This window comes from Colius striatus, chromosome 12, assembly GCF_028858725.1.
Source record: "Colius striatus isolate bColStr4 chromosome 12, bColStr4.1.hap1, whole genome shotgun sequence".
Classification (NCBI taxonomy): Eukaryota; Metazoa; Chordata; class Aves; order Coliiformes; family Coliidae; genus Colius; species Colius striatus.
Genome location: NC_084770.1, coordinates 18,562,724 through 18,574,967, shown reverse-complemented (window position 1 = coordinate 18,574,967; position 12,244 = coordinate 18,562,724). Strand labels below are relative to the sequence as shown.

Sequence of the window (12,244 nt, the reverse complement as noted above, 5' to 3'; positions counted from 1 at the left end):
AAAAAATTGCATTTTGAATGTGGAAAAATTTACCTTCTTTCACCTCTCTCAACTTCTGTTTCTTATTATCTTGTATACGTGCCTCTTGACTCTTCCAAAAGAACTTTGTGTTGCTCTGTGAGGCCCCTTAATTTGTCTTGAAAATTTGTTTTCTCCAGAGTTGTGTGGGGGCTTGTGTCCAGCACACAGTGGTGTTGCCTGGTCTCCCTGCCAGTGTGGGCCTCCAGCTGTGTCTCACAAAGCACCTGAGCAGCATTCCCTTAAGATTCATTTCTAATGGAGCCTGCAGGTTAATGCTGTTTTATCCTAAATGGAGCCTGTGTAGGCTTGGATGGTCACAGTTGTGTCTTCCAAATTTTTAGGGAAAAATCTCTGGGAGTTCATCTGAACACATTATTTTCTTGCTTAATTTTGTTTTTTGGGTTTTTTTTCCCCTTAATTTTCCTACCTCTCAGTCTAAGCTCTTAGTAACAACAAATTGCCATAATGTTTTGGAGCTAAATGCAGTAAAGTAGGATACTTTGTAAGATATCTTGTAATTAAAAAACAACCAAAGAACTAGAAACTATAGATTGCCTTCAGATTCCCTCTTTTGGGGGTTAATCCCAGCGGAACCTGGCTAGTAATGTGCTGTGAACTGGAAAGTCTGTGCAGCTTCTTCTGGGATTTGGGAGAATTCTCATTGATCTTCAGGAATTTTTCATTATGTGAAAAGTAATTAGTGTAAGGTGTGTTAATAACTTTTCAGTACTGTTCTGCTAATGCTGAAAACTGTAGTATCAAAGTTAATAGGTGAAATATTAGGAAATTTTAATTAACACAGACTTGTAACTTAGTAATGAGTAGCTCCTATAACTAGGAGTTTTATAATTTGGACTGTTGCCTTTTGATTGCACCAGGGCAGGTGCAGGGGAGAGCATCTCTCTCTCAGGGTTAGGGTGCTGCCATGGGCAGACTTTTGACCACTACTGATGGGTTTGGTGGAATTTTAAAGTGATATTGGTTTCTCAGTTGGTAATACGAGTTTTCCAGTACTTCACTGTTGTGCTTATTATCAAAGAACACCACCAATTGATTTTTATTGAGAATAACTTTCAGCCTTCCGTTGCCTGAATGAGCGGGCAGAGTGGGAATTGACTTTGAATGGTCTTGATTCAGAATGAAATTGATACAGACAACCTGAATGCTGGACTGTCTCCTGATGTATCATCAGAACTTGATTTCTCCTCCAGTCTGTTACAAACTGTTTCAAACAAGAAACAAACCCCCAAGACTTTCCATCTTAAACCATTTAATAGGTAAGCTTGAGCCTTATAGCTGCATCGGTTAGCACATTCAGCATGGTGGAGACTGAGCATTTTCTTTCTAGGTAGAGACCCTATAGTTTTCCACCTATAAGAAAGCAAAACAAAACTCCCCAGTGCTCTGCATTTGAAGACTTGATGATTTTGATTCCTTGATGCTTTATTATCATCAGAGATAAAAATCAGATACCTGGAGGAGTAGGAGAGGCTTCTTCCCTGTAAGGTGTTGGATACCAAAATTACCCAATCAAAAATAGAACAATGATTTCATCGTTTTGTGTATGTGGTTTCTTTTTTTTTTTGTTTGTGGGTTTTAGGTTGGTATTTTGTGTTTAGTTGTTCTTTTAATAAATTCCTGTCTATCTTAAAGAGAAAACTTTGTAGGTGGCATACTGGCTTCATTTTCATAAAGCAGTTCTGAAAAGTAAAAAAGTCTTGCAAATATTACTTTATGTTCCACGAAAGTCAGGGGTGCAGACAACAACCTTGAACTCTTTCTCCTGATGCTGAGAAGTTCTAGAGTGATGGGGTGTGAGTAGTGGGATTTGGGTTGGGTGTTTTGTTCGGGTTTTTTTTTTTGTTAATCATGCAGTTTTGGCACTTGGTTTCTGTGAGCCTGATGATAATAATGGGTTCAACTTTCCCTCTATGTGAGAAACTTCTCCGGCAGGCATCCAGAGGTGCTCCCTTGCAGTGGCCGCTCCGTGTGAATGCCAGTTCTTGAATCCCAGGGCTGAATGGGAGATCTCTCCGGAGCGCTTTCCCACAATAACACAATGAGCCACTTTGTCAGTGCAGCGTCAGCCCGGAGTCAGGTTAGCGGTGAATGGCGACAACAAAAAAGTCGGTCTTGCACAAAGGTGTGCTGAAACCACGTTGTGAATGGAATTTGGTATGTGTGCTTTTCAAGCCCTGCTGATTGATATGAGAGATATCCCTCTTTTTTAAACTTTGTAGTTTAATTAGTGGTAAAAACCCCCCACCCACTGATTCCAGTAGACTCTCCACTGCACAGGAACTCTAGAAGAGATAACCAAGGTCTTTTGTGATGTTACTGAAGAGGGATTATTATTTGAGAGACCAGAGTTGAAGGAGAGGGTATTTATCACCAAATGCTATGCTTATCAGCCTCGTACTGTGATTAGTACTTTGGCTATTAAATGGAGGAAGAAAGCAAACAGATGAAGCATATGCCTTATCTGACTTGTACCTTTGTGCAAGAGCTTCTCTTCATGTAGAGATTTTGCCTGTGTCTCTGGGCATGTGCATGAGGTCACAGCTGTGATCCAGGGAGTTCTGTACTTAAGTACACTCCTAACAGACCTTTGAAAAATGCATAAATATGTGCCCTGGCGCAAATAACTGCAGGACTGGGGCACAAACTGTAGACAGGTGTAGGTCTGAATTCAAGGGATTTGTTCCTCCTCATGCAAATTGTTGGAGTAATTTGGTATTTGCTTGAAACAGTATTTCAGCATACTGAATATTTTTTGTAATGTTTGAGTTTCATTTACAAATTACTTTTGGCAGAGGCAGTACACAGTGTAGAGAACCTGAAAAAGATTTTCATTTAATTAAGAAACACACAATATTCTGTCTGTTGCACAAAATGGTTATTTGCTGTTAGGGAACCACAGCTGGAAGAGCTCTGTCTTCTCCTGCTGACCAGGGTAGAAGAGGATGTCGGTGAAACAGAAAGATGCCACTTCATGCCTCTCCTGTTTGATGTGGCTTGTGATCTTCTAGAAAAGCACAGAGATACTGAGTGTGGTTGGTAATGGACTGAACAGCTGTTGATTGTTCAGCACACAGAACTCTCCTACTCAGTTGTTTGAGAGAGTGCATGTGCAGGAACAAATTAGTTGGAAATGTTGATTACTGCTTGTAGTTTTGGAATTATCTAAATAAATTTCCCTTTAAAAAATGTTTAAAGCAGTTGCTGTTTAAAAAAACTTTAGAATGACATGTTTTGTGCATGTACAAAATTTGCATGCTTTAGAATAGATTTGGAGCAGCAGATGAATTTGCTGCTGTAATACTCTTTGCAGAAGTGAGAATGCTGTGGAGCTGTTGGATTAGCGTGTCTGCCTGTGGCTTTCTGCTCAGCTGTAGCTAATGTAAGCCTTATAATGTTTTTTGAGATCAGTATTTTATTCCTTTAAATCTAGCACCATTATATTTTCACCCAAATATAACTGCCTTTGGGGCATGTCCATACCCCAGGCATGTGCAGACATGGGCGGAGGATGGCTTTTCCTACCAGATATCCCTCCAGAAAACCAGGGGGTAAAAACCTCAAAAGTAGCAGCATGAAGTTCTCCTTTGGTAAAAAATTCCAGTATGCATCAGCTTGCTTTATTAGCCATTTCATTTTAGGTATTACATGCTGATTAGTTGTACTTGCCGTGTGAAATAAGACACTCCTGCATGATGCTGTTTGACCTGATCTCCCCGTTCCGGATGCTCCTAATGTTTTAAGTTATTTGGTTATTCTTTTTCATTCCAAGGTTGAGCTGGGGACCGCTTTTTAGAATGGTTTCTCTGTTCCTAAATTGCAAACACTTCCTAGGAGGGATATGCAGCTGGTTGCATTGCAAAATTGTTGTTCTTCAAAATAATGGAGTTTTAAGTTGGCTGCCATAATAATCTCACACCAGTGTGGGGAACACCACTGTTAACTTCTTCAATACTGTTGATAGTTCCACCTTTAAAGATGGAATGTACCAAGGACATTGAAATGTGTTGTTCTGTAAAATCAAAAAATAAACTGGAGGGCAATAAACCCACTGACTGATGGCTGTGGTTAAGTTTTAAGAGGAAGTTGATGCTTTTCAGCTTGCCTAGTAGGATCCAGCTACTGGTGACCTTGTTGTCTGTGAGATGGCACAGAAAGCAAGCAGCGGGCATTTTATTACCTCTGCATAAAATGCCAGTGAGCTTTGTAGGTTTTCATTCCCTCTAATGTTTCCTGTTTTCATAACAGATTTTAAAAATGGCACGTATTTCTTTAAAATTGTTACGGAGAGCCCATCTGTTTGGATGCTTTCAAATTAATCTACCGTGTTTGCAATTAAGCAGAGAAAGAATGCTTTCAGGTTTCAATCGCTCTTCAGACGGATGTGATTTAACTAAACTAACGAACGCACATCAGACAAGACAAATTCCAGACTGTTTGTGCCTTGACCAACCATCTGTGCACATACCTCCAGGTACTGCTCATGTCTCAAGAGGCTTTTCTACATGAACGATTATTACCACTCCTTTTTGAATTCAAGTGGCAAGCCATGGCAAGAATCTCTTGAAAGCAGTTATATTTACCACTCTGCTTTTCAGTGAAAACATAATTGCTTTATGTGTGTTTTAATTAATCTTAAATTTCAACCTGTGCTGTACAAAATACAATAGGAAAACAGGGCTATGTGTAAGCTCTTTCATCTCTTGCATGCTGACACCAGCATTGACAGTGATGTGCAGAACAAGCACTTCTCATTTAGAGCCTTCTCAGTGAGTCAGGTACTCATTTTAAATTCTTAATGTCTGAGTATGTGTGTACAAATAAGTCTGTAGGGGGTGTGTATGCATGTTCTGTTTGCACATATTAGCATTTTTTTCCTAGTTACTTTTCTGTCTAGTTAATTCTGAATATCTTCAAAATATCTATGGAAAAAGCACTTATTTCTTCAGCTGTATCATGATGGGCAGTGACATGACTTGACATACCAGACTTTGTGATTTTTCCATTCCTCATATAAACTCCTGGTAAATAGCAAATGGTTGTAAGAATATTTATTTTAATGGAAGAATAGTAATGTGTGCTGCTGTGAAAGCAGAAAGGTTTTCTTATTCTCATTGCATTTCACTGTATTTCTTTCCAGAATTGAGATTGCTCGTAGAAATATTGGAGTCTTTCCTTTTTTTCCAGCCCTGTGTTTCTATAGCTACGTCTAACTTCTCAGTGATGCTAAGTAGGACTTCTCTGACATGAGGCTGTGATTCCATACATATTTTCTAACCATAACAAAACCATTTTGAGCAACTCCTACTTCCTCCTCTCCTGGTTATAACAATGCAAGTATTTGAGGGTTGGTATAGCACAGTGGATGGGGAACCTCTGTGCTTTCAGACTAACTGTGCTGATGACGTTGGAGGGCTTGGGCTAGTTGTGCTGTTAGGATGTGGTTTGGAGGATGCAGATCAGATATCATAAATACTTTCCTTTTGTGGTCAGGGGAAAGACATTGTTGCAGAACCTGATTTGCCCCAGGACAAGCCAGGGGAAACAGCTGGTAGCGGGGAGAAACAGCCACCTTTTAAGTGACCGTTGACAATTGTATCGGTTACATCATCAAAAGACTTTGATTTTTGATGTTATACCTGAGCTAGCTGTTACTATTGTTGTACGCTATGAAAGAAGGTCCTGATGGAGTTGGTTTACTTCTTTGTCAGTGTGTCGACCGTTGTGCAAGAGATGATCATCCATTACATGGAGAATGGTAGAAGAGAAGCTCATATTATATACACACACACATATATATAAAAAAGATAGAAAGGACCTCATATTAAACTCTATAACCCAATATTTAAAATACATGGTTCTGTCACAAGCCTCTCCTCTCCCCAGCCTCAATGGGATGTGTTTTATGATTTCAAAGAATTGATGAAGAAAATGACTAAGTCAAGAAAACTACTTTTTGCTGTGTGGTACATTCTGTCATCTTTTAAGTTACTTTCGATGTCTCAGTTGTCTTTACAAGGGACGCTTTAGGTTCATTTTCTTCAGGGGTACGTATGTACCATCGATGCCAATACGGTGTAATTTCTGAGGATTGCTAAAAAGGCAGGATAGCTTAGGGTTGCTGCTGCTGCCAACTGGATTTGTCCTAAACTTAGGAAGGGAAGATTGATCACCAACAAGCCTCTATCTTTCCCTGATGATTGCCATTGCTGAGTAGCATTTGAGCAGTTTGAGAAATGAGTGGGCTCATTGAATAGTGCAGCTGGTGGCCAGGAGAGGCTGTGGGCCACAGCCACTTTGAGAGGTGACTGGGTCATGGGCAAACAGCTCATCATGCCTGAGGATAAATCTTGTAGAAAATGTGAGGAGTTTTTGTTTGCTTGCTTACTAATTGCTGCATATTCTGTTCAGGCTTGTGTATGTGCTTGCACTGTCTTATGTGTTAACTCCATCATATTGAAATTACAAGGTGGATTTTTTTAGTCTGGAAAGAGAAAATTCTTCCTTTTCAAGTTTTATACTGTGTGTGTTTCAAGTATTTTATATAGTAACACTAGTATTCAAGGTGATGTAGCTTCTTACTCCATAAGGAATGTGTTCTGGTCAGATGGAATAACCCTAAATACGTGCTGCACGAGCACAGATGTGTATTTAGTACTGGATTTTTGTTGTATATTAAATAAACCAGAATATGTGGCTCTACTAGGTATCAGCTGCCTGTCATTTTTGTAGTACAGCTTCTGTAATTCCAGATGATTCTGATGAAAAAGCAGAACACTTTGTTCAGTAGCTTTTAATGGTCTGCTGCAGGGAAATAAAATCTGAGCTTTTGCAGACAGCGGTCACAGGACTGGATATTCAGAACTCCTCTTGCTGTTGCCAGGGTCTCTGAATTTGTTTGCCATAGCTGGAAGAGGTTCTTTGGCTGTGTGAAAGACAGAAGGTGGAAAAAAAAAATCACAAAGAAAAATGTTCTTGGCTTATCATCCCTTTAATAGCATGGGTAAAACCTTCTAGGAAAAGTAGGGCTTGGGCATCTTGCTCTGATTCGCACTGCCTTTGGAACTTGAGGAGAACTCTGACATAACCGGCTGGGTCATATTAATTTACCATACATGGACATTGGGTTTTAGATAGTTACACTTTGTTCTTCTGTGTGTTTTAATTTTCTCTCTAGTGCCATGTGCAACCAATTTATGTATTACTAATTCACATATTGAATTAATTTAAGGAAACAGAGTCATGGTGGTGATGAGTAGAAGCCTGCAGTACTGAATTGAAAATCAGGTTTGTAACAGTAACTTGCAAACATCAAAAGATTTGGAAGTTTGGTTTGGGGAGAGAAACATCAAACTTGGATGGTTATTTCTTCTTCCTTGCTCTACAGCAAGATGAGGAGCTGTGATTTCCTGTATTCCTGGAGGTAGCTAGACAGGGAGATGCAAACCTCTTGCTCTGTGTTGGCATTGCTGTCTGTGGTCCATCCCAGCCAAACCTAGGGAATGTAGGCACATGGGAGATCCATTTTTTTATGTTGAAATTTGTCAGCTTTCTAGACAGAACTCCAAGTTTGAGTTAGTATCTGAAAAAAAAAAAGCTGTGGGTTAGTATTTGACAATTCATATTTCAGCTAAGGAAGAGTTTTTCATATCCTGAAATGTGACCTGGCTCTTTGAGTCTTTGTCTGGTGTTTTCTTACATCAGTGTTCTTGAATTTACAAGAAAAGGAAAATACTTGTCTTCAGACATTACCTTCTTTGTATTAATCAAGTTGGCTTATATGAGCATCCCCTGATGTGGGGTTAACTCTAGACTTTAGAAAGGGTGTGAATGTATGCTGAATAAATCTGTTTTAAGTAGAATGGATGAGAAAATGAGATTAAAAAAAAAAAAATCCATGTGAAGCCCCTTTCCAAAGGTTTTGACTTTGGCATGAAGTCTGTCAGGCTCATGGCAAATGTTTTAACCCAGTCTCATCTAACTTTGCATGGAGTACATGTATGTGAAATACTGCTAAAAAAGAAAAAGCCTGTGGCCAGCTGTGCTTTATGGCCAGTACTGCTGCTGGCATTACCTCTGGCAGGGTCATACCAGACCTGACAAATAAAGGAAGCCCTCTTTATTTCTTTTTCTTCTTTCTTTTTTTGACTTCCCTTTAAAGTGAGGCAAGTGGAGACATGACTGTAATGACAAACCATTAATAAAGCAAAAGGAATGCAGCTGTAAAACTTGAAATAATGACATGAAGCAAATAAATGTCAACATATTGGTGGTTGTGCCTGGAATGGAAATATTACTAGGAAAATATGTAGCTTCAAGCTACAGTCTGGCTTTTTCTTCCTTAAGAAAATAGCATCGGCGTGACAAACTCCATTTAAGCTTAGGCTTTCAGATTCAGACTAGATGAATGTGTCATTTACTTGGGAGAGAGGGGATTGTTTTGCATGTGTTTAAAATAGTTCCTATGGATATTGCCTTCTTTTAAAGTAATATTTTTGTTTATATGTGTATGCACACACAACCTATCCATACATAACTACCTGTATGAGTAGTTCAAGATGCAACTGACTATTGACTAAATCAGTCTGTTTCCACTGAAAGCTGCTAACTGTTCTCACTGGTGTTCAGTACTAGGCTTTTTCAGTCCTTTTCCTTAATCTTAAGCATTTAAGAAGTAATTAAACTGTCAGGTTCACATTATCTTCATAGTTTTAAACAAACATACCCCCTCTAAACTCTAAATGACACTGCCACTCTCTTCCCCTTCCACCCCCAAACCTCAACACCTATAAGTTTTGCTTGTGAATTTGGATCTTTCTCAAAGAGACTGTGAAGTGTAATGAGAAGCAAAAGATTTAGGAAAAAGCTCCAAATATTGCAAAACCTTAGAGTGAAAATGTTGAGCAAAGCTTCTGTACAGCTTTCTTTAGCTCATATAACGGCTGGGTCAGAACTTCGAATGACTAAGCCAGGAAAGCTTTGGCCACTGGTAGACCTGTGCCAGATAGCTTCATACTGTGGGCTACAGGAGTGTTTAGCAACTGTCCTTATTCCCTGCTCTGTAGGTGTATGCACTGCAGGGCAGATTATTCAGGGTAAGGATGACAGAAGGACTAAACCACTGCCAGACTCCGCGACAAAACAGTTGATGCAGGCAGGAGATGGGACTTAAACTGACTGTGGGTGTATCATCCTCTTGACAACTGTGTCTCAAGCTTTCTGAGAACTTCTATCCTGTAATTGAGTTGCAAATAAAAGGAGGGATATAATTTGAAGGTGGATGAAAATAGATTGCCTCTGTTTTATATCTCAGTGAAGTGATGATTAGAAAAGTAGTGTTTTCACATATAAGAATATAGGAAAGAGCTGTGAGAGTCGTGCTAAATTTGGTACTGAGTTAAATGAAAATGCTGGTCTTGAGATGTGTGACTGGAGATAACGGGGATAAGTTTGCACATCTTCTGAAAAACAAATTCACCTTTAGTCATCCAATACTACTTGGATGTGAAGGGAATCTGTGTGATAAGAATGAAAGGGTGTATGTGATTGAGTCTGTGTGGGCATCACTATCACTTTCATGTCATACAAGTGGTCCTCTACAGGAGCTGGAATACAGCACCTGGTCAGGCTGAAGTCACTCTGCAGGCGATGGGACTGTGATGAGTTCTAGAAGAGGTTTATGAAATGGAGACAGATTTCAACTAAACTATTGGTTTAGTTATTGAACTAAAAAGACCTTAAAACACCTAAATTTGAGGCCTGGCAGCACCTGGGGTCATAGCAGGTTACAGGAGTGTTAGGTTTGCAATTCCCCTCTCTGTACTCTGGTGCCAGTTCACTACCTGGCAGTTACTGGCCACCTAAGGCACGGCATCTTTCTTTTTCCAGTATGGATTTGTGAGGTATATAAAATTATTCAGGAGGACTTAAATTCTCTGGCATGAGTTACTAAGGAGGCTGCCTGATCACTGCCTGTAAGTTTGCTTTGCTTAGTGCTTGTGCAGAGGTCTAGATATGAAGTCACCCATCTGACTAAAGAACTGGATTGTTGCCCTATGGAACAGTACGATGGTACCCTTAATAATGATTTAAGACTTGTTTTTACAAGGCAATCTCCCCGTGGTTTTAGCAATGCTTACATATCACATGCCATTGGCTGTGAAGGGCCAAGGTGTGCTGGAAGTGATGTGTGATTCTTCCAGTATTTAGGTGAGATCATTTTCTGCTGTCCTCTATGTTGCACAAGGTGTTCATAGCATGGTGATTTGCTGTCTCCCTGCTTCATCAGAAACCTTAATCCTTTGACTCATGATTAAATGAAAGCCAGGTGCTTGCTGTTTGTGTTATAGGTGGCAGTTGACACTGCTTACAGGTCTCTAGAAAGAAAATCGAGGTGTTTGGCCTTGAACTGTGGCTAATCAAGCAAAGCATGGGTGATGTAGTGCCAGTGCTGTGGTAGCAAGCAGGATGCTGATTTGTGGGAAGAGGAAAAATCTCACTTGAGTATTGCGTGAAAACTTGATTTTCTGTACTCTTGCTCTAACACTTGAAACCTCCATCCAATGCCTCAAATTCTTGTATGTGTCCTGTTACAAAATCCACGCAGCTGCCAGTGACCTTCTAAAGTACAAGTGAGTTTTCCAGGGTCTTCTAACTGATGCTTCTCTTGCAGGAAGCCCGTTGAGGAAAATTCTCCATGAATGTACGTCACAATGATGATGACCGACCAAATTCCGCTGGAGCTGCCGCCGTTGCTGAACGGGGAGGTAGCCATGATGCCTCACATCGTGAATGGCGATGGATCACAGCAGGTCAGTGAGCTTTGCATGAACTGCCTGCTTCCGGACCACCAAGGGATGTTGAAGATGGGGAAGATTGTTTTCAGTAGCACTAGAAATGTCAGAGTGTTTCCTGGAAGTTAGAAATCTGCCCTTACACTAGAAAAACATTAAAAGCAATGCTGTAAATGTGTACCATGACATTTTATGTGATTGTATGTGTTCGAGTTAAAAGAATAGGATTGAAATAATGGCTATAAATGCTACATACTTGAAGGCTTTACAGGTAGTTAGTGTCATGATTTACTTGTGCTAGCTGTTTTCCAGACACCTCGGTAATATCTGATAACATTTTTAACAATTTAAACCAAAAATGCCAAGATTGCGGAAAAGTGCAAAGAAACTGAGAACTGAAGACATGAGTCCTGTGGTGTCTGCTATTCTCTGCTTACCCATGTGCACTGATCCTGCCACTCCGATGTATTCCCCTTGTGCTTCGTTATAAACCATAGAGGGGCAGAAATGAATTTTGAGTGGGCTTCTGAAGGAAGGAAATTTAGAGTTGCTTTCATATTTTTTAGGAAATATTCTCTAATGAGATGGATCAGAGGTAGGTAGAATGATTACAAGACTATAGTGTTGCCCTCATGTCAGGATAAAGCTTGGAGGTTCAAGCTTCTAATTGGTAGGTTCCCAAATCTGTCATCTCATGTTAATATTTCTCTTTGTAGAACACGTACTGTAACAGTTTTTCTGTGTTACTCAGTTTGTTTCCCTCCTGATTTGAGACATTTCAGCGACATATTTTAACCAAGGCAGAAATAAGCTGTCCTTCATGACTCAGTATAGAATGTCATTCTGTTACTTCTCATTCCCTTGATCATTTGTTCCTCCCTCCAAGCAGTGTTTTCAGCTACACCAACCTCGAAAGGAAAAATTATGTCCACTTTTCTTGTAAGCTTCCGAGTCTGCCTGCTTATCTGGGTTCTCAGTATGATACAGATTTTCATTGCTGTGATTACTTCTTCTTAAAAGTTATTTTTGCACAGTGAGCTTCAACTTGAAAAGAGAGAAAAGGAAGCTTTTAATGGCTCTGTTTACAAAGTCCAATATTAATATGCTTAACTGAAGGCACAATCTTACTGACACTGGATAGGATACTATTTCTTAAATGTGCATTTTCATTCTCGCAGGAAACCATTTATCAGGTGAGACTGTCCAGTGAGTCCTTCTCTATTACAGAAAGAATAAATTAAGTCTTCTGAGCCATCCTTTGAGATGAGACTTTAAGTCCAGTCTTTGAAATTCCCCATCAGTGGTGATTCTGCAGTCTTGCTTGCCAGACTGTCTCCATTGAGTTTAAAGCAGCTTCTCATCTAACGTTTTTTTTTGGGGGGGAAAAAGAGAATTGCTGAAGCATTGGAAGT

The 12,244-nt window shown here is 39.8% G+C and overlaps 1 protein-coding gene across 2 annotated transcripts in view; it reads left to right on the top strand.

Moving 5' to 3' along the window:
* FNDC3B (fibronectin type III domain containing 3B) overlaps positions 1 to 12,244 on the top strand; it is a 194,991-nt gene that overhangs the window by 27,439 nt on the left and 155,308 nt on the right. The window contains exon 2 of one of the 2 annotated variants that reach the window (XM_062005877.1): positions 10,716 to 10,850. In XM_062005877.1, the coding sequence (XP_061861861.1) occupies positions 10,740 to 10,850 (111 nt within the window). In that variant the 5' untranslated portion in view covers positions 10,716 to 10,739. Of the gene's footprint in view, positions 1 to 10,711; positions 10,851 to 12,244 lie in introns of both variants that reach the window. The other variant, XM_062005876.1, reaches the window with a different exon arrangement.